Consider the following 21,382-nt stretch of genomic DNA (forward strand, 5'->3'; position numbering starts at 1 on the left):
GAACGCAAGAAAGTGGCCCAGGAGTCTGGGCGTCACAGAATGTTCTCTGAGCAGTGTGATTGGTTCCTTCTTGAGAAAGGGCCGTAGTTTCAGTGTCTGTACTGCAAACCACAATGGCCAAAGGGAGGGGGGGAAGAGAGAGAGAGAGAGAGAGAGAGAGCGTTCTGGGGTCAGTACCATCTGGCCCAGGCAGGACAAGGGCTAAGGATGAGCTCAAGGCAAGCTCCACCCATATACACTCCGGGAGGGGAATTGTGCTCAACTCCTACTCCAAAGCCCCCAACTCAGAGACAGTATGGGGATAAGGTGCTTGTCTTGCACGTGGCACAGTCCAGTTCAATCCCTGCCCCTGCAGATGGCCCCCGAGTCCTGTCTGGGATGACTCCTGAGCACAGAGCCGGGGTTAGCCTCTGAGCACTGCAGGTATGGCCCAATACCCCTCCCCCTACACACAAATAAACCCATTTCCTATTGCCAATGACCGTAGGTTGGCAATAGGGTCTTTTGCTGTGTGCGCCACCTGAGTGCATGATTTTTGTTTTCGTGGGCCATACCTGGCTGTGCTCAGGGCTTACTCCTGGCTCTGTGCTCAGGGGTCACTCCTGGGGGGTCTCGGGTGATGATATGGGGTGCCAGGGATCGAGCCCAGGTCCATCACATGCAAGGCAAGTGCAATGCCCACTGTACTATCTCTCCAATTCCTCATTTGCTTTTTCAAAGTCCGTATTTCCAGAATGTAGCATCCACACCCACTAATAGTTACCCGAGTATTTTCATGCAGGAAAACCACTATCGTTAATCAAGTTATTTTAGCCCAACATTGTATTGACTATATTTTAATGAACAGTTCTAAAGTGCTTAAGACCCTTTTAGTTTCCCAAGTATGGAAAAATTCTCTCTTGCCACCTATAGTTTTCTGTAGAAATAGAGGATTTCTGCAAGGGAGGAACTGCAGGGATCCTGTGGCTCAAACTATGCCATGAGGGCTAGTTTCTGATACAGTTTATAATAAGCACTGACAATTTTGAGGCAATTTACAGTTCAGTAAATGCCTTTTCTAACCACAGTTTTTCCCCCCATTTGATGGGCAGAATAGCATAGAGGGAAATTGGTACAGCCCGACCGTGCAGGGAGGAACACCGTGCCCTGAAAGGAAATCACTTTCCCTATTAAAGACCACTACGTAGAAGGAAAGTTCTTTCTCCAATTGTGCTGGCATTGGCTGTGTTATTATAATTTCCAGGCAGGAGCCTTAGCTGTGCTCGGCTGACAAGAAAGGACACAGATCCACACCCCCACCCCACCCTGCCCCTACCGGAGCTAGTGACAGCCCCCAAATGGCCCGCACCTCCTAGCTCTGTCTCCTGCAGTTCTGGTAGTTTCTGCGTTAACAGTGCCTGTGCTCTGGGTTATCTAGGCAGTGAGCTCTGGATGTCCAGGGACCAAGGATGGCCACTTCCACTTCCCCAGAAATCTGAGCCACTAGACTAGAAATAAGGCATACAGCCTGACTTGTGTGTTCCCAAAAACAGCATCTTTTTTTGGGGTGGGGGTGCACACTCAGTGATGAACAGGGATTACTCCTAGCTTTGCAATTAGGAATTACTTCTGGTGGTGCTTGGAGGACCATATGGGATGCTAGGAATTGAACCCGGGTTGGCCGCGTGCAAGGCAAATGCCCTACCTGCTGTACTATTGTTCCAGCCCCCCTAGCCAGCATCTTTATTTCATGCATGCATCTTCTGTCTGTAAGCTTGGCTGGATATATCCTCCCAGACAGGTGTGCTGGCTCTCCTGGTGTCACAGAAATATTAATGTATTTAGAGCCCTTACTATCTATTAAAACCTTAGCCCCGACACAGGAATAACTAAATTATCAATCAATCACTCACAGGTCAGGCTTTCTTCAAAATATTTTCTCTAAAGTAACTGTATTTGGGTAGGAGGGTTGAGACCCCCTCCAGTCCTGTTTAGAAGCTGCTCCGGGCTCAGGTTTGGGGGTGGGTCTCAGAGGTGCTCAGGGAACCATCCAGTTCTGGGCATCAAATCTGAGTCTCCTACCTGCAAAGCCAGCACTGCCCTTTGAGCTATCTTTCTAGTTCTTCTCTAGAATAAAGGGCTGGAGCGATAGCACAGCAGGTAGGGCGTTCGCCTTACAAGCAGCCAACATGGCCGACCCGAGTTCGATTCCTCCGCCCCTCTCGGAGAGCCCGGCAAGCTACCGAGAGTATTCGATATGCCAGACACAGTAACAACAAAGTCTCCAATGGAGACGTTACTGGGCCTGCTCGAGCAAATCGATGATCAATGGGAGGGTCTTTACCTTACCTTTACCTATTTAATTTAGTTTTATTTATTTAATTTTATTTAATTTCCCATTTATTTAATTACCATTTTCTTTTTGCTGGAGCGATAGCACAGCGGTAGGGCATTTGCCTTACAAGCGGCCAACATGGCCGACCCGAGTTCGATTCCTCCGCCCCTCTCCGAGAGCCCGGCAAGCTACCGAGAGTATTCGATATGCCAGACACAGTAACAACAAAGTCTCCAATGGAGACGTTACTGGGCCTGCTCGAGCAAATCGACGATCAACGGGAGGGCCTTTACCTTTACCTTACATATGATGGGACTTTAAAAGGGAGATAATGAAATAAAAGCAGTATTCAAAGAATTGACAGATTTTTTTCCATAGAAAAATATTAACATATATTTTAGCTTTAATTTGGAAGAAACCCGCTGTGCTATCTGCCACCCTATGGAGCGATAGCACAGTTGGTAGGGCATCTGCCTTGCATGCAGCCAACATGGCCCACCCGAGTTCTATTCCTCTGCCCCTCTCGGAGAGCCCGGCAAGCTACCGAGAGTATTCGATATGCCAGACACAGTAACAACAAAGTCTCCAATGGAGACGTTACTGGGCCCGCTCGAGCAAATCGACGATCAACGGGAGGGCCTTTACCTTTACCTTTACCTCTAGAATAAACCCCATAAACTAATGATTTTATTTTCAGCTTATGGAGAAATAAAACAAGGCACAGAGAAGTTCTACAGTTTTCCCTAAATCAATACAACCCGGTGCGAAATTCAGAATTCCAATCTTGATAAAGAATGGACCAACACTTTTAACCACTGTTTTTGATTTTTGTTGTTACTGTTTTGGGGCCACACCTGGAGATGCTCAGGGGTTAGTCCTAGAGGTGCTCAGGGGACCATATGGGATGCTGGGGACCTAACCTGGGCCAGCAGCATGCAAGACAAATGCCCTACCTGCTGTACTATTGCTCTGCCCCCTTAAGCACTGTTTTCATATGCATTTAAAAATGACACTGAGCGGATGGGAGAGATAGCACTTGCCTTCTTGACCCTGGCTGACCCTGGTTGGCTCCCCAGCACACACGTGGTACCCTATGCCCAGCCGGGAGTGACCACTGAGTACAGGAGCCAGGAATATGCCCTGAGTAACATGGCGTATGGTTCATGATGTTGATGAAATCCTGACCACTTGCTTTAATCTTTTCAGGTGTTTTCTTCCTCTTGATTACCGCCAAGGACAAGAGTTAGAATTTGGAACCTTGAGACAATAACTATCGAGATAGATTCTGGATTTAGGACCACGCAAGTAACAGGGAACTGAACTGGGGGCAACAGATTGATCGCTTGTTTTCCTTTCCTGTGTCATGGGTACAGCATCGCTTGCCCCAGGTGATTGCTGTGAGTGAAATAAACCCCCAGATTTCAGGGGTGTCTACCACATTGGTTATGACTGGGCTCCCAGCCAGGCTTATTTGTGGAGCCGCTGATTGTAGCAAAATAATAATAATAATAATTATTATTATTATTATATAATAGCCCAACCACAGTCATGCTTAGAGCCACTCTCCACAAGCTTGGACAAGCCTCACGCATGAAGGAACCGGCAGAGGAACCCAGGTGTGCAGGACCTGGGGCTGAGATCTCCAAGCCTGCTCAGATTGGGACTGGGTCTCCTCCACCCAGATCCCCCATCTTCCAGTAGCTAGGCATTACACCCACCAACTGCCCCTGGTACCGTGTAATCCCATCAACAGCCAAGATCCAGAATCTATAAAACCAAGCTCCTGGAAGCGCACAACCTCTTATTGTCTAGTTCTAGGTCTTGGAGAACCCGGCAGGCTACCAAAAGTATCCTGCCTGCAGGACAGAGTCTGGCAAGCTCCCCGTGGTGTATTAGATATGCCAAAACCCAGTAACAATGATGGGTCTCATTCTCCTGACCCTGAAAGAGCCTCCAACGTGGCACTTGCTAAAATCTCAGGGCTAGGACGAATTGAGATGTTACTGGTGCCTGCTTGAGGAAATCGATGAACAACAGGATGACAGTGATACAGTGAATATAATAATATACATGAATAAAAACAGCTGCTCTTATGCACCGGCAGTGAACTGTTCTGCAGTGCTGCCCTCACACCCTCTAAGTTATTACTGTCCTTCCAGCCAGGCAGCCCCTGGGCTCCACCCTCCTTCCCAGCCCAGTACCTGAAATCCTGGCAGACCTCTTGGAGGGGGCACTCCGTAGCCAGTCCAGCGGGGCTGGCACACGGTCCATGGAATGGGCCTCCTGCCATTCCACCACATATTCCTGCACGGCAGAGGCCGTGCTGCCCGGAGCTGCCCATGTCACCACGACGGTGCCTGTGCCCTCTGAATGGGCAGTGACCTGGTGAGGGGCCAGTCGCTCTGCAGGGGGGACACAGGGAGGGACAAAACCATAGTCAAAGTGGGAAGCAATCTAAAGGATGCATCCCAGCCAGGTTGAGGAAGGATGCTTCCACATATATTGTTGATACGTTATAGATGATCTCACACATACATATTACAGATATATAACTTTTATATGTCAACACCATCCCACCACCAGTGTCAACTTCCCTCCACCACATTCCCTCCCCAGCCCTCAACCACCACCCCAGCCCCTAGCTGTCAACTGACAGGCACTTTACAAAGTTCCAGTGGTTGCTGCTTAAATCTCCTATTTTCAGTGTTGATGAGTCTGTGCTTTGAATGTATGACTCTACCACCCACCCATATCACCGGCAGAGCCAAAGCCCTGATGGCCTGTTCGCCCATTTCTTCCCATTCACTTCCTTGACCCACCTTGTTTTCCCTCCTTCTCTGTCCTCCCCTATAAACACTGGGGGCAAGGCTGATCTCCCTTTTACTGTATTTTGAGGAAGGATGCTTTCCAAGGACTTTGTCCTGACAGATTGTAGTCCATCTTGCTTCTTTGTCCTATGGCGTGTGCGAAAATTAGAATGTTTTCCTCTTGGGGCTGGAATGATAGTATAGCGGGAAGGGCGTTTACTTTGCACACAACCAACCCGGGTTGATCCCTGGCATCCTATATGGTCCCTGGAGCATCGCCAGGAGTAACTCCTGAGTGCAGAGCCAGGAGTAACCCCTGAGCATCACTGGGTGTGGACCAAAAAGAAAAAAAAAATTCCCCTCTTCACTCACCATTTCACTTTCCATTTCTGTCCCCAGATGCACCTCCCTGCTCCAGGAATTTCTATGCATCCTTTCAAGCCACCTTCTAGAATTTTGTTTTGATATACATATATCCCTGCAAACTGGTGTTGTGAAATGTACTTGTGTTTTCGTGAAATGTACTGGAATTCTCTTTCACTAAACATTTATGGATCTATCCATGATGTTGACAGGCATTCATTCATTTTCATTCATTATCCTGTTATTCGTCGATTGCCTCGAGCAGGCCCCAGTAACGTCTCTTTCATCCTAGCCCTGAGATTATATTCAAGGCTCTTTAGGAGAATGAGACCCATCATTGTTACTGGTATTTGGCATATTTGGTAGGCCACGGGGAGTTTGCCAGACTCTGCCCTGTGGGCAGGCTACATTCCATAGCCTGCAAGTTTGTCCAAAGTAGGAATGAGATAATAAGATGTCATAAAAAGATGTCCTGATAAGATGTCATTCGCGGCCGCACTGGATTTTATAGTCTCTGAGTCTTGGCCGTTGATGGGATTACACGGCGCCAGGGGTCCAGGTGGTGGGTGTGACCCCCGCCTACTGGAATTTGGAGGATCTGGGTGGAGGATGCTCGACTCCAATTCGAGTTGACAGGCAAATCCAGATCATTCCTTCAGAGTGCTACCTTAACCCTTGGTCCAATCTCCAATTGATGAGCAAGAGACACTTTTCAAATCTTTGCATACAGGGGCCCGAGGGATAGTACAGTGGATAGGATCTTTGCCTTGCATGTGGCTGACCCAGGTTCGATCCCCAGCATCCCATATGTCCCCTGAGTACCGTCAAGTCAATCTCTGAAGAGCCCAGGGTGCTCACTTCCCCAGCTAGTGCTTTAACCTTTCACGGATCTCTGATTTTTGTCAACAGGATACAATATGGGACTTTTTGATTCATGGGGCAATACCTGGTGGTACTCAGGGTTTTATTCATGGCTATGTGTTCAGGAGATCTCTCCTGGTAGGATTTGGGGGGACCATACATGGTGCTAGGGAACAAACCAGATCGTCAGCCTGCCAGGCAAGCGCCTGAATCCCTGTACTGTCTCTCCTGCCCTGTGTTTAACTTTTCTGTCTAATTCTAGCTGAAAGATTTCTGATTTTAAGTGGTTTCCTTTTAAAGGAAATAAACATCACCACTGGCCACATGATGAGTCAGAGCTTGCAAGGGCAATGCCATCGTAGCATCCACTGTGTTCTTGACTTGTGGGGCCTTGGCCAGCTACACAGTGCAGAGTGACCTCTGGCTGTCCAGTGGGCAAAGTCCCCATCTCATTTTGTTCTTCTCAAAGTGATCGTGGGTATTCATGACACTTAATTATCCTGTCTAGCTTTTACAATCGGTTGATGAGTGCATGCTGTCTACTTGATCTACTGACAGGCCATAGCATATCAATAACAGCTATTGTAAGGCCTTGTTTGGTAATTCCAGTCCTCTTATGGGATAGTTCCTACCATATTTGTCTGCTCTAATCCTTCTTGCCTTTCATTATGCTTTAAAAACTTCTCTTGGGGCTGGAGAGATGGTACAGTGGGTAGGGCACTTGCCTTACCATGTGTCCAATCTGGGTCCTATCCAACCCAGGGGGCTCCATTTCTATTTTTTTCCCATTTATTTTGGGGGAGGGGCGTTGGGCCACACCCCAGGATGCTCAGTGGTTACTACTGGTTCTGTGCTTAGGGGTCACTCCTGGAGATGCTGAGTGAGAGGGATAATATACGATGTCAATGACTATTGAAGCAGGTCAGCTGTATGCAAGATACGTGTCTTACTTCCTGTCCATCACCCATATGGCCCATATGCCACACCACTTTTAGGGGGCTAGAATATGCCCTGTGATCTTTCCTCTCAGATGGATCTTGGGAGAATTTTGTTTTGCTTTTACACACTTATTGTTAGAATTGTGTGGCAAATAGTATGTTTTGGATGGAATCCCGAGTTTCAATGCTATTTTTTATTGTTGGGTTTTGGGCCACACCTGGTAGCATTCAGGACTTACTCCTAGTTCTGCACTCAGGGATCACTCCTGTCAGTGCTCAGGGGAGAGTATGTGGCACTGGAGATCAAACTTGGGTCAACCTCGTACCAGGCAAGCACCTTATTCACTGTACTATATCTGTGGTCCTCTGTGGCTAGTTTTTAATGCATATATTAGGGACAAGTTATAACTTATTCATAGTGAAATTAGCAAATAAGTCTTTTACTGTTGTCTTATTTCAGTATCAAAGTGCAATTATCCGGGACTAGAGAGATAGTACAGTGGGTAGGGTGTTTGCCTTGCACATGGCCAACTCTGGCTTGATGGCTAGCATTCCGTATGGCTCCTTGACCCCAGCAGGAATGGCAACTGAGTGCTATCAGGAATAATCTTTGAGTACAGTTTTTTGTGGCCTATAAAACAAACAACAAACAACAACAATATCAAACTAAAAAAACCTAAAAAAAAAAAACAAAGGAAATTATCCCCATAAAATATCGGGCAGTTTTCCCTTTTTTTTTTCCTGCCCTGAAACCATGTAAATAAGAGGATTATTATTTTTTTTTTCAGAGTGCAACTGTAAAACAATCTGGGCCTAGGGTTGGTTAGTTGTGCTTTTAAGGACATGCTGGGTTTATTGGAGAGAACTATTCCTCCCCTCAAGTTTTGTGTGATATTTTTGGTACCCTCCCCTAGTCAATCTCATTAGAGATTAGAGTCAATCTCACGAGCTTACTGAGTTTTCCAACAAACTAACTTTAGATTTTAATAATCATTTTTATTTGGTTTAAAATTTACTCTTATTGGAGGACTGGTCCATGGTTGGAAGCTTGCCACGTATGTGTTCGGGTGAAGGGCAGTTAGGATAGAGAAGGGACCAGGATGACAATAAGAGTTAGAAATGATCGCTCTGGACAAGAACTGAGTGTTGAAAGTAGGTAAAGGGATATGCATGATGACCTTTATTGCAAAACCATAATGCCCAAAAGGAGCGGGGGGAGGGGGGGCGGAAAGAGGGAGGGAGACAGAGGCAGATAGAGATAGAGAGAGAGAGAGAGAGAGAGAGAGAGAGAGAGAGAGAGAGAGAAGAAAAGAAAAACAACTGCCACAGAGGAGGGTGGAGGGGCTGCAGGAGGGAAACTGGAAACGTTGGCGGTGGAAAATGTACACTGGTGAAGGGACGGGCGTTGGAACATTACATAACTGAAACCCAACATGAACAACTTTGTAACTGTATCTCACTACGATTCAATATAAAAGTTTTAAAAAAATTTACTGTTAATGCCCATTGTTGCCTTTATTATTTATTTACTTCCTATTGATCTGAGTTTATTATCCTTCTTTCTCTATAATTTGAATTAAATGATTATATTTGTTTTGGGACCACTACTGACCTGTGCTCAGGGGATACACCTGGCTCAGTGCTTAGGGGTCACTGTTTTGAAGCTTTGGGGTACATGTCATGCCAGGGGTTGAACCAGGACCTTTCTACATGCCAAGCCTGAGTAGCACACCTCTGAGCCATCTCCCCAGCCACCTCTACCTTTCCTTTTTTTTCTTTCTTTTTTTTGGTCACACCTGGAAGTGCACAGGGCTTACTCCTGACTCTGCACTTAGGGACCACCCCTGGCAGGGCTCAGGGGGGCCACATGGGATGCCGGTGATTGAACCCTGGTCTGCTGTGTATGAGGCCAATGCCCTCTCAGCTGTCCTATTGATCCAACCCACTGCTACCATTTTTAAAGGATAGTTTAGCTGGATATAATTTTTCCATTTCAACTTTTAAAAATATTTTCTACCTTGAGACATTGTTAGGTATTTTTCATTTGGTTGGTGGGGGGGGGGGGTGGTCACACATAACCATGCTCAGGGAAAGCTTCCAGTGGCTCCATGCTAAGGCACCACTCCTGGAGGTGCCCGGGGGCCCATGTGGTGCCAATGACCACACCCGGGTCCCACACTGCCTGCAGGGAATGTGCTCCAGCTGCTGGGTTGTCACTTCTGACTCGTTATGGACTCTTACATGTTTACAAGCTCGGCTGTGAACAGAATTCACAGCCTGATTTCTGCTTCATTTGCATTTTAATCCCGAGTTTGATGTTTTTTTCTTTAACTAGAAGTCTTGTAAATTTCACTCTAGAAGAGACTTTTTTTTTTTTTGCTTTTTGGGTCACACCCTGCAATGCACAGGAGTTATTCCTGGCTCATGCACTCAGGAATTACCCCTGGCGGTGCCTGGGGGACCATATGGGATGCTGGGAATCGAACCGGGGTCGGCAGCGTGCAAGGCAAACGCCCTACCCGCTGTGCTATCACTCCAGCCCCTTCTTTTTCCTTTTGTCCAGCTCCGCCTGTGTAGAGATCTCATTCTGCCACCTTACATCTTTCTCTAACTTTGTCCATTTTTTGACTGCTTCAAATATTTTCCCGCTTTACTTTCTCTTCCTGGGACACTCCCCCTTGATGTGCTCGATAGCTAGTCTTTCGGTGGTTTATTTTCTTTTCTCAATTGTCAACTTCCTCATTTTATATTACCCCAGCCTTAGCCTCCCCAACCCAGCGAGTCCTTTCTGCTCTTCAGCCGACTGACTGCCTGGGTTCTTCACTCCCACATGGAATCTTTGCCTGCTCACCCTTTTCATTTGCATTCCTGACATCCGTGCTCCTCTTTCTGAAGATACTGTCCTTATTACAAAAACGAGTGTCTCCTTCTCCTGTGCTCACTGCCTCTCTTGGGCCACAGACTGTTCTTTGGCTGCCCTTTTGCTCTCAAAATTGTGCTCCTAGGATCTCTGCTTCCAGACTGTGGTGGCTCATCCTGGTGGATCAGCAGCCTTTATTTTGCTTTCCACTGGGAGGGGCCCCTTCTCTAGACCCGGCTCCAGCTCAGTTGGCTTTTCAGGGTGGAAAGTTTCAGGTCAGGGAGCCTGGAAGGGACATCACCTGAGCTCCACCTCTCTCTGGGTCCCCTGAGGCTGGTCTGGCCCCTCCAGAACTTCCCTGTGCCTTGTGGCAGGTGTTGCTCTTCCCGGTAGACCAGGTGAGCTGCCCAGCCCCAGAAGAGGCGGGGGTGGCAGGGACAAGTCTCAGGAACCTGTCGGCTTACACAGGCACATGTGGCTATTGGGTGTTCATTCCTGCCAAGTTTCCTGGCTTCCTGCACTGCTATCCAGACTTCTCTGCCCTGCAGCAGAACCGCCAGGTAAGGACCTTCTCAGGGCAAGAAGCCGGAGCACAATGAGAAAGCTCTGTGTCTGCTTCGTGTCCTGCACTTTCTGCATGGAGGCGGGTGGCCCTTTCTTTGCCGAGATATCCTGGGTGGTGATCAGAGCACTGGTGTCCTTGTCAGGACCTGGATGTCACCAGCAGCTGGTCTTTTATGTCCATTTGTCTTGGTAGTTCTTGCCCTGGTGGTTCTGTGGGAAGGACCGATGGATGGGTGGATGAGAGTCAAATATCAGGAAACATGGATGAGACACCTCCGGCTTGTAGGACCCTTGGCCAAGTGATAGGCTTCATCACAGCAGTCTCTGGGTTTTGATTGACATGGCACGGGCCCCAGTGGAGTCGTCACACTGGCCAGGAACCAGCCTGGCTGCGCTTTGCCCCGGGGCGTGCCAGAACACCTTCACTCCTCCCTGCCCGGCTCACAGTTCCATTGAGCACCGTTTCTTTCTGCTTCCCCTCCCAGGGCACCGAGAGCTTCTGAGTCAGGGGATAACTCTTGTGAAGGCTCTGGAAAGAGTGCTCACCCAACAGACATGGGCCCGGCTTTCCAGATGCAGCTGTGTGTGTTTTTTTAATTAAAAATTTTTTTTTTCTTTTTGGGTCACACCCGGCCATGCACCGGGGTGTCTCCTGGCTCTGCACTCAGGAATTACTCCTGGCGGTGTTAGGGGACCATATGGAATGCTGGGAATTGAACTCACGTTGGCCGCGTGCAAGGCAAATGCCCTCCTCACTGTGCTATTGCTCCAGCCCCAGGTTGGTCCAGTCGCTTTGTCCCCCCAGGGCCTCCCTCTGGCCTTGGAGAAGGCCACTGTGTTCGCTTCTGGCTCCTGTCATGCCAGGAAGTTTGCTTTTTTTAAAATTTTTTATTAGTGAATCACCATGAGGTACAGTTACAGTCTTGCACAATTTCGTGCTTGTGTTTCAATCATACAATGGTCCATCCCTCCACCAGTGCTCATTTTGCCAGGAAGTTTTTGACCAAAGCAACTGGTCTCAAGCATTAAATATGTTTGCCTTATTGCCTGGTCAGGTGCTCAGTGTTGATCACAAAACAGGCGAATCATTCTTGAGCGTCTGGGCCAGGTTCCCTTCACGATAAAGCCGTTCCCGCCACTCTCTCAAGAGCAATACTTCTTCCAGGTGAGATGTTGCTTTATTCCTTCCAGGAAAGAAACCTGTGCTAGCCATGTGGACTTGGGCTGAAGAAGGAGCTACAGAACTCAATCCACCATTGACCATTCCGAGACCGTGTGAGACCAGGTTGAACCACGGGAGGTGCCTGCCTGATCTCTGGGGGGTTCCAGAGACATAAGTTCTCTAGATTCCAAAATTTCTAGGATCAGGAGAGTTCCCCATCTTCCTTCCCTCCCCTGATCTGGGCAGTTTTTAGGGATCTTCATCTCTATCTCCTGCTGGACAGGACAGGTTCAGATGGCCAGTTGGTGTCACTCAATTCTATGTCTTCCAGTTTTCCAGGGATCTCATTCCATCAAGGTTCCTCTCCTTCTCTGCTTTGCCTTCAAACTTGTCCTCACCTCTGGCCTTTTTTGCCCCTGCAGAGTCTGTGCCTGTTCAGATCTCACTGCAAAATCGTGCTGGGGTGGAGCAACAGGACAGCAACAGGGCACTCGTCCTATATGTAGCCAACCTGGGCTCAACCCACAGCACCATATATGGTTCCCTTAGCCCACAAAGAATGAGCTCTGAGCACAGCTGGGTGTGGCCCCAAATCAAACCCAAACCAACAAAATCTTCATGCCACATACCCTTCTTCCCCTGGGGAGCACCAGCCTCCTTCCCCTGGGGAGCATCAGCGTGTCTCTGTACTCTGAGGAACCCTCTGTGTAGGCTGTTCTGTTCCGGAGCCCTTCCACACTTTGAGGTATATATAACACATTGACCCGTGTGTTTGTGTGTGTGTGTGTGTGTCCGTCCTCCTGGAGGATCTCAACTGGTGTTTTAAACCTATTTATAAACTCCAGCTGTTCTGAGTTTTACATGTTCAAGAATACAAAAGGTGTCATTTTAGGGAATGGGGCTGTGATCAGGGGTTATTCCCAGCTCAGTGCTCAGGAGTGGCCCCCAGTGGTGCTCAGGGGACCCTCTGCAGCGCTGGGGATTGAACAAGGTCACAAATGAAGCCGCTGCATGCAAGGCAAGCACTTCACTTCCTGTATTCTCTCTCTACTCAAAAGGTTTTGAGATATTGTTACTAAATTTAAATAGAGAATATGTAATAAAATAGTTGTAGTGAATTTTAAGGAATCCAGCTATAGATTCTTATTTTTGCTTTTTTTAAAAATTTTTATTTTTTAAAGACCATTGCTCTTGGTGGTGGGAAATGGGCACTGGTGGAGGGATGGGCATTTGATCATTGTATAATTGAAACCCAAGCACAAAAATTTGTAAGTCTACAACTGTACCTCATATGTCTCACTAATAAAAAAAAAACCAATGCTCACAGGTTTTTTGTTTATTTAGTTTTGGGGTCACCTCTAGTGGTGCTCAGGACTTACTCCTGGCTCTGCATTCAGGGATCACTCCTAGCCTGGCTTGTGGGACCCTATGTGATTCAGAGGATCGACCCGGGTCAACTGTGTGTAAGGCAAAAGTCCTACTGGCTGTACTGTCCCTCTAATCTTGGAATCCTGGTTTTTAAGAAAAAGCTTTAATGTGTATTATTATTATTATTATTATTATATTATTATTTGGCTAAGCATGTGTTTTTATCTTGAGAAGCTAGTTTTCATGAGATTCTGTTGTAAAAGGCTGATTTGGAGGTTTTCAATGTACATCACTGAATGCATGTCTAAATTTGTTTGACAGAGAGTTGTAGTATAGCAGGATATTACTATGGAAACAGTTCCTGGCTTACTATGGTTGGTTTAGGGGTTTCCCACTTTTCTGTGGTACTGAAGCATGCGTACTCAGTAGAAACAGGACCTCTCATTTGGGCTGCGGATCTATTTCCAGGTGATCAGTATGCCATGATCCTGGTGGTTCTCCATGGTGAGGGTGATCAGCAGATATCCAGGTGGCCTGTATTGGGCAGTGGTTAGGGTATTGTGTTTTTACATCCTGCTCTGTCTACAAAACATTCATCAATGTGGAGACTAGTCAACACTTAGTTATAGAATTGCTTTTGTGTTAGATGACTTTGCCCAACTATTGGGTCCTGTATATGTTCTCAGCACAACTAAGAAAGGCTTGGCCAAGCTATGATATCTGATGGTTAAGTGTATAAAATACATTCTCAATTCGCGTGTGATATTTTCAACATACTATGAGTATACCAAGACATTTAACCTAATATAAGTTGATGGAGGGCTAAAGCTTCCTTTGAGTCAGGATTTCATTGGTGTGAAACGCATTTTGAGGGGCTAGAGAGACAGGAGGGTGGGTAGAGTATTTACCTTGCAAGCATCCAACCCAGGTTGAATCCCCAACTCCCTATCTGTTCCCCTGAACACTGCCAGGAGTGATCTCTGAGCACAGAGATGGGAGTCATCCCAGAGCACAGCGGGGTACAACCCCCAAACCAAAAACAAATGTTATTTTGATCATACATATAATGTTTCCCCTCAAGAACTTAAGAACACAAGTTATTCTTGCTTTAGGAAAACTGAGCCAGATATGTATTATTTAATTTTCTTTTTCTTTTTGGGTCGCACCCGGAGATGTGTAGGGGTTACTCCTAGCAGTGCTCAAGGGACCATACGGGATGCTGGGAATGGAGCCCCGATTGGCTGTGTGCAAGTCAAATGCCCTACCTGCTGTGCTATCACTCCAGCCCCTGAGCCAGTTATTAATTCCCATTTCCTTCACACTGAATACAAGCTATGCTTTCATCTCTGTATTTAGACCCACCATGGCCTGAGGGAGGTGATGTTAGCCCCTTCAGAGAGAAGGTCATGGAAGCACAGAGATGCCCACTTGCTTGTTCACAGCTGAGTGGAACGGACCAGCCTCTGGAGGCCGCTGGCTCTGCAGCCCAACTCCTGTGTCAGGCCCTGGGAAGGGTGTGGGGAGAAAGTGATGAGGAAGACCATGATGTCCCACAGGCCATAGGGAAGTCAAGCTGCTACTCACCAGCCGCGCACAGGTCCGTGAGGGGAATCCGGGTGGGTGGGGAAGTGCCTTTGGAGTTCTTGGCGGACACCGTCACCGCCCAGTGCCCAGTTCTGGGAATGATGGTGCTCCAGGAGGAGTGCTCTGTGGTGCTCTCTTGGGGGGCCTCCTCCCCTGACTCTTCCTGCAAGGTCACCCCATAGTGGAGGATTTTGCCTCTGGCCTCGGCCATGCTCAGGTTCTGCAACAAAGTATAGCACATTTACTGGGATTCCTCAACCAGGTGGACGGAGGCTCTTGGCCACACCATCTCCTGGATGAGCAGGGGATGCCCGATTTATAGCTGCTCATCACCTCCACTGCCCACCCCTGTCATGGAGGGAGCAAAGCCGTCTGACACTGTTAGAAGGGTTTTTTTTTTTTTCTGTTTGGGTCACACCGAATGATGCACAGGGGTTACTCCTGGTTCTGCACTCAGGAATTACTCCTGCCATTTTGTTATTTAGGGGAAATGGGAGCTCAGATAGAGAAGGGCGCACCAAATAAAGAATGTTGAGAGGATCCTCCCAGGATGGGAGAAGCATGCTGAAAGTAGACTATGGACCAAACATGATTGCCACTCAATGCCTCTTTTGCAAACCACAACACCCAAAAGGAGAGAGAGAACAGAGGGGAATGCCCTGCCACAGAGGCAGGTTGGGATCGGGGGATGGGGGATGGGAGGGATACTGGGATCCGTGGTGGTGGGAAATGGGCACTGGTGGAGGGATGGGTATTTGATCATTGTATAACTGAAACCCAAGCACAAAATTTGTAAGTCTACAACTGTACCTCATGGTGTCTCATTAATAAAAAATTTTTTAAAAAAACTTAAAAAAAAAAAAAGGAATTACTCCTAGAAGTGCTTGGGGGACCATACGGGATGCTGGGAATCGAACCTGAGTCGGTCATGTACAAGGCAAATGCCCTACCCGCTGTGTTATCACTCCAGTCCCTCTGTTAGAAGGTCTGATGCTGAAATGCACACTTGTTTTTCTTCTTTGCTTCAAAAGAGGAGAAAAATGCAATCATACCCAAAGGAACAAGAAGGGGCTGGGTGCACAGCTTCTGGGCTGCGATTCCAGCCTTATCACTCACCAGCCCTGGGGCCTAGGACTGGACATGCAGCATCAAGGTCTTCTTTCCCAACTTCTCTCTCTCTCTCTCTCTCTCTCTCTCTCTCTCTCTCTCTCTCTCTCTCTCTCACACACACACACACACACACACACACACACACCATGTGTAATTTTTATATAAGAAGTGCCAGGTTGGTCATGAAACCAACCAGATTTTCTTATTTTTAGCTTGTGGGCCATACTCAGCAGTGCTCAGGCCTTACTCCTGGCTCTGTGCTCAGAGATCATTCATTCCTAGCGGTGCTCAGGGACCATATGGGTTGCAGGAGTCGAACCTAGGTCAGCCATGGGCAAAGAGAGCACCCGACATGCTGTACCATCACTCTAGTCCTGAAACCGACAAGATTTTCAAGAGCAAAACTAGTAACATCTGAACTTGGTGAGTTGGATTCTCCATCTGTGCGAGGAAACGAAAATAAGTTCTAAGTGTGTGACGAACTTTTAGAGTGGCAAAAATTCCAATTGAGATCCCATTTGGAAGACATCCCAGAAAGTAAGCAGAAAACGAATTATTTGTATTGTAACCCTGATTGGACCAGGACCATGAGAAAGAGATGTATTGAGAATGGAGGGACGCCAAGGCAAGCGTTGGCTCTGCCTTTGCAGGGAAGGAATCAGCTGACTCGCGGATTCAAGATTACACTTTACTTGGCAAGACTTTCCCTTCCACGGGGTGTGGGGTGGCCTCGAGCCACGGACTGGAAGACACACCTCAGAGTCAGCAAATGCCCTCTGTCTGGCTTCTGCTCCCAGAGGAATGGCCTAATAATTTGGTTTCCTGGGCTGTTTATCTGCCGGGAGAAGCTGACACAAACATCTGGTTCCCGTAAATTTTGTAATTTTCACTCTAAGTGAATAAATTGGCCTCGTGATTATAATCTGGCTTCTGAAATAATTAGCATTCTGGGAGAGAACGTTTCCCCGTTTGCTGATTCAAACTTTCTGGTGGTCCAAACAGCTGCATTTCTCATGGGGCTTTTTATAGTTCAGCCTGGAGCTTCATCAACTGGGGCTCTGTCCTAGGCGCCCTCCAGATCCTCGAGGCCTAGATCCTGACCTGACGTGGGGACATGTCAGCCTCTCTCTCTCCAGACAACCCCAGGCCCTGGCAAGAACCAAGCTTAAAATTTCCAACGGCCACCACAGCCCATCTTGCAAGTCTGTTCTGGGCATTGAAATGAGAACTTTTAGAAGTTGTGATGGCCTGAACTGCTATTGATAAACATGCCCTTTGTTACTGGGCAAACAGCAGACAAATTAAAGCCAAGGTTGAGGGAAGGCTACTCCTATAGCTTCCTCTTTCTCTATCCTTCCCTGTCAATCCAATAGGACAATGACTGTACCCCAATTATTGGAAGGCTTCCCCCAAACGTTAGTTTGAGTACTCCATCCTTGCCAAGGGCCATTCACCTCACTCTAACAGCTAAGCAAATGACCCCTGTGAGAAGAAACACCTGGATAACCAAACTGCTAACTTCCTTCTCATTGTCCTTCAGAGCTTCATCAGCCTCCCTCAATCCAGGGATAAAGTGATGAGAGAAAGTCTACGTATCGATCTGGGGGAGAAGGCAGCTGGAATAGAGAAGGGATCACTAAGTCTGTGATGGTTGGCAGGATCTCTCCGAGTGAGAGATGTGTGCTGAAAGTAGATAAAGGACTAAACATGGTAACCTCTCAGTATCTATACTGCAAAGTCTAATGCCCCAAAGTAGAGAGAGAGTATGGGGGAAATTGTCTGCCATAGAGGCAGGGGGAGGGTTGGAATGGGGGTTGAGGGATACTGGGGGAAAAAGTCAAAGAAAAAAAAAAGAAAGATTAAGCATCAAGTCATGACTGGGATCCAGCAAGCATGCCCACTGATTGCTGTGGAAACCTAGCAGTTAACAAGCGTCACACAAATAAAGTCACGTCTCTGAATGCCAGGTGAAAGATCCCAGCAGGACAAGAAGAGCCTGGCCCCACCCAGGCTCTGGCATTGTTCCCACCCTGCCACATCATTTAGAGTTGAAAATACCAATGAGCAAGTATGGCGAGGTCATCAGAACAATCCGTATGCTATTCCACAAGTTAAACTTGTAGCCACATGTCAAGCTCAGCGTTTAGGGATCAGTGCTCACACCCCTGACACAGTGCTTCCTTAACCAAGTTATAAAACGTATTTAGCTAGTACAACAGGGTCGATGGGACAAAAGAGTTCAAGGAGCCAACAAGGAAATAGGTATTTTTAGTCCATTGGATACTTAGTGTCTGGAAGCAAATAAAGATGGTTTATAGTCAGGGAGTCATGTCACAAGAGGGAGCTGATAATCTACTGAAAATTTTGGTATGCGGGTTTTGTGCCTGAAATCTCCAGGCTATCTCAGGGTTGGGATAGGATACCTCCCCCCATGTCCCTGTACTTCCGGATGCCTCAGCAGTCATATTCACACCCCAAAGCTTCCACCCAAAAAAAGCTATTCCAGCCCTACTGTCCCAATAAAAATACTGAATGACCTGAACAAACACCATGACCTCTTAGTACTGGTATTACAAACCATAATGCATAAAAGGAAAAAAAGAAGAGAAAGCAAGAAGAAAAGTGCCTCCCATAGAGGAAGGCTGGGGGTGGGGGTTGTGGGGTTGGGGAATGGTTGTGGGAAATGTACACCGGTGGAGGAACGGGTGCTGGATGATTGTATGACTGAAACCCAATTATGTAATGGTCTATCTCACGGATACCGAATTTAAAAAAATCAAACAACAACATAAAACCCAGCTCTTGGAAGCGCACCGCATTTGTGGCTGCATGACATCTTATTATCTCATTCTTGCTTTGGACAACCTGGCAGGTTACCGAATGTTACCTGCCCACACGGTAGAGTCTGGCAAACGCCCCTTGGCGTACCCAATATGCCAAATACCACTAACAATGATGGGTCTCATTCTACTCATTCTCCTAACCCCGAAAGAGCCTTGAATATGGCACTTTTTAAAATCTCAGGGCTAGGGTGAAGGAGACGTTATTGGTGCCTGCTCGAGGCAATCGACGAACAACAGGATGATTGCGATCATGATCATGAAACAACAACATCAGCAACAAAATAAACAAGAGGGATCTGTCCCCAGATGTACGCTGTTTGGTGGCTTGTCTTTGTGGGAACACCGAGGAGTTTAATGACACAAATCACATGGTATAGCGGATTGTGCCCACGGGTTATGTGGTCACTGCCTAAAGGGACGGCCACGGTATGTGCAGCTTGTAGTGAACCGAAAAGTCAGTAATACATAGCTCAAATCAGTTTACTTAAACAGAACAATGGACACCAGGACCACCTATGGTATCACTATTGTAAACACATTCATTGAATTAGAAGCACTCTAGCATGGTAGCACTGTCCTCCTGTTGTTCATCAATTTGCTTGAGCAGGCACCAGTAACGTCTCCATTGTAAGACTTGCTGTTACTGTTTTTGGCATATCAAATATGCCACGGGGAGCTTGCCAGGCTCTGCTGTGTGGGCGGGATACTCTTGGTAGCTTGCCAGGAGAGGGGCAGAGGAATCGAACCTGGGTTGGCCGCATGCAAGGCAAATGCCCTACCTGCGGAGCTATCGCTCCAGCCAGAATTAGAAGAGATTTTAAAAATTAAAAAGAAATCATAGCAGGGCCAGAGTGACAGTACAGCGGGCAGGGCACTTGCCTTGCACACAGCCAGCATGGGTTTGATCCCCGGCACCCCAGATGGTCCCCCAGTCCCTGCCAGGAGTGATCCCTGAGTGCAGAGCAGGAATAAGCCCTGAGTACCACCGAGTTTGGCCCCCTAAATAGAACAGAACAAACAACAAAGAATATCAATACAGCATTCTCAAATAATGCCCTGTTTTGAAGGTGGAACTCCATATGGCAGCACTGACTTCTCTAATAGGGGGTGGGGGTGCCAGACATAATCTAGCACAGCATCAACAGCAGCCGTGAGGCCAGCGATCTGGGCAGGGTGGAGAGCCAGGACTGTTCCCTCTACCCTGAGCCCACGGAGGTAGGTGACCCGTGAGTCCTCCAAGCATGGCCCTAAGGAACAATGGGGGTCTCCTCACATTCACATATTCCTATTCTGGTGCTCATTCACTGGGGTGGGTGAAGAGGGAGAAACTAGCCTTTGTTGGCAATGGCGTGAGTCAGGATCTTTGCATCTATTGTCACTCTCCATAAATCCTTATTCTACAAAGGTACCTTCCGAGACCTGAAGTGGTTGGGAAACGGACTCAGCAACGCTCACTGAAACAGAGTGTGAGAGTTTCGTGCGCCCCCTGGTGGACGTGCGGGAGGAAGGCACCTTCTGAAGGCCCCTGACATCCTGGGTTTGCCGGGAAGAGCTGGCATTTCTTTATTTCCTTTTTATAATTTTTTTAATAAAAATGTTTTAAGGGGATCAGGCGATAGTCCAGTGGGTAGAGTCTTGCACTCTGATGAACTGAGTTCAATTCCTGGCATCCCATAGGGCCCCCTGAGCACTGCCAGGAGAAATCCCTGAGCATTGCCAGGTGTCACCCCCCAAAAGAAAAAAAATCTAGTCACTGTGAAATTACAAAGTTATTTATGATTTTGTTTCAGGCATACATTGTTTCACAACCAATCCCTTCACCTTTCCTCCACCAATCCCTTCCAATTTCCTTCATCAATTTCCCCCTTCCCCCCACCCCCAGTTCCCCTTCACCCACCAGTCTGCCTCTACAAGAGGCACATTTTTGAAATATATATTTTTTGCACTGTGGTTTCCAGTATATTGCCAATAGAGTTTCATGCATAACACTTTCCCACCTTTCAAGAGCTGGTATTTCTGTACTATCGTTGGCAAAGCTGAGAGGTGATCTCAGACCTTTGGTAAAGACTTTGAAAATTAAAAAAGTAGAAGCTGACTTTCTGCTCTATCCTTGGAAAATAACCAGAATTTAGTATGGAGGGGCCAAAGCGATAGTATAGCAGGTAGGGTGTTTGCCTTATATGCAGTCTACCCGAGTTCCATTTCCGGCATCCCATAGGGTCCCCTGAGCACCACCAGGAGTAATTCTGGAGTGCAGAGCCAGGAATAGACCCTGAGCATCATCGAGTATGAGCCCCCCCCCCACACACCAAAAAAGTAAAACCCCAAACAACAAAAACTTAGTATGGAAATCTTTCTTACGTCTGTCTGAGATGCAGAAACCACATGAACAATCACCATCCCACCTGTTATTATCCTTCTCTCCCTTCCAGTGTGAAAACTCATCATATCAACAGGTTCCTGTGCCCCCCCCCATCTGTCTTCCACTAGCCCACCCGCTCACCTCTGGATGTCATGTACCCTTTTTCCTTACATTGGCTCGAAAACAGGCTTGCTCCAAGTTCTCTGGTGGAGCTGCGTGGCTCCACGTGGCCTCCACGGTTATATC

At 47.5% G+C, this 21,382-nt stretch overlaps 1 protein-coding gene across 2 annotated transcripts in view; it reads right to left on the bottom strand.

Annotated features, from left to right (window-relative positions):
* The window catches only part of IL12RB2 (interleukin 12 receptor subunit beta 2), an 87,478-nt gene that overhangs the window by 26,574 nt on the left and 39,522 nt on the right, over nucleotides 1-21,382 (bottom strand). For both annotated transcript variants that reach the window (XM_056122361.1, XM_056122362.1), the window contains exons 8-9: nucleotides 14,822-15,041; nucleotides 4,516-4,716 (exon numbers count right to left, since the gene is read on the bottom strand). In XM_056122361.1, coding sequence (XP_055978336.1) covers nucleotides 4,516-4,716; nucleotides 14,822-15,041 — 421 coding nt within the window. The remainder of the gene's footprint in view (nucleotides 1-4,515; nucleotides 4,717-14,821; nucleotides 15,042-21,382) is intronic.

The sequence above is a fragment of the Sorex fumeus genome, unplaced genomic scaffold (assembly GCF_029834395.1).
Source record: "Sorex fumeus unplaced genomic scaffold, SorFum_2.1 ptg000045l, whole genome shotgun sequence".
NCBI lineage: Eukaryota > Metazoa > Chordata > Mammalia > Eulipotyphla > Soricidae > Sorex > Sorex fumeus.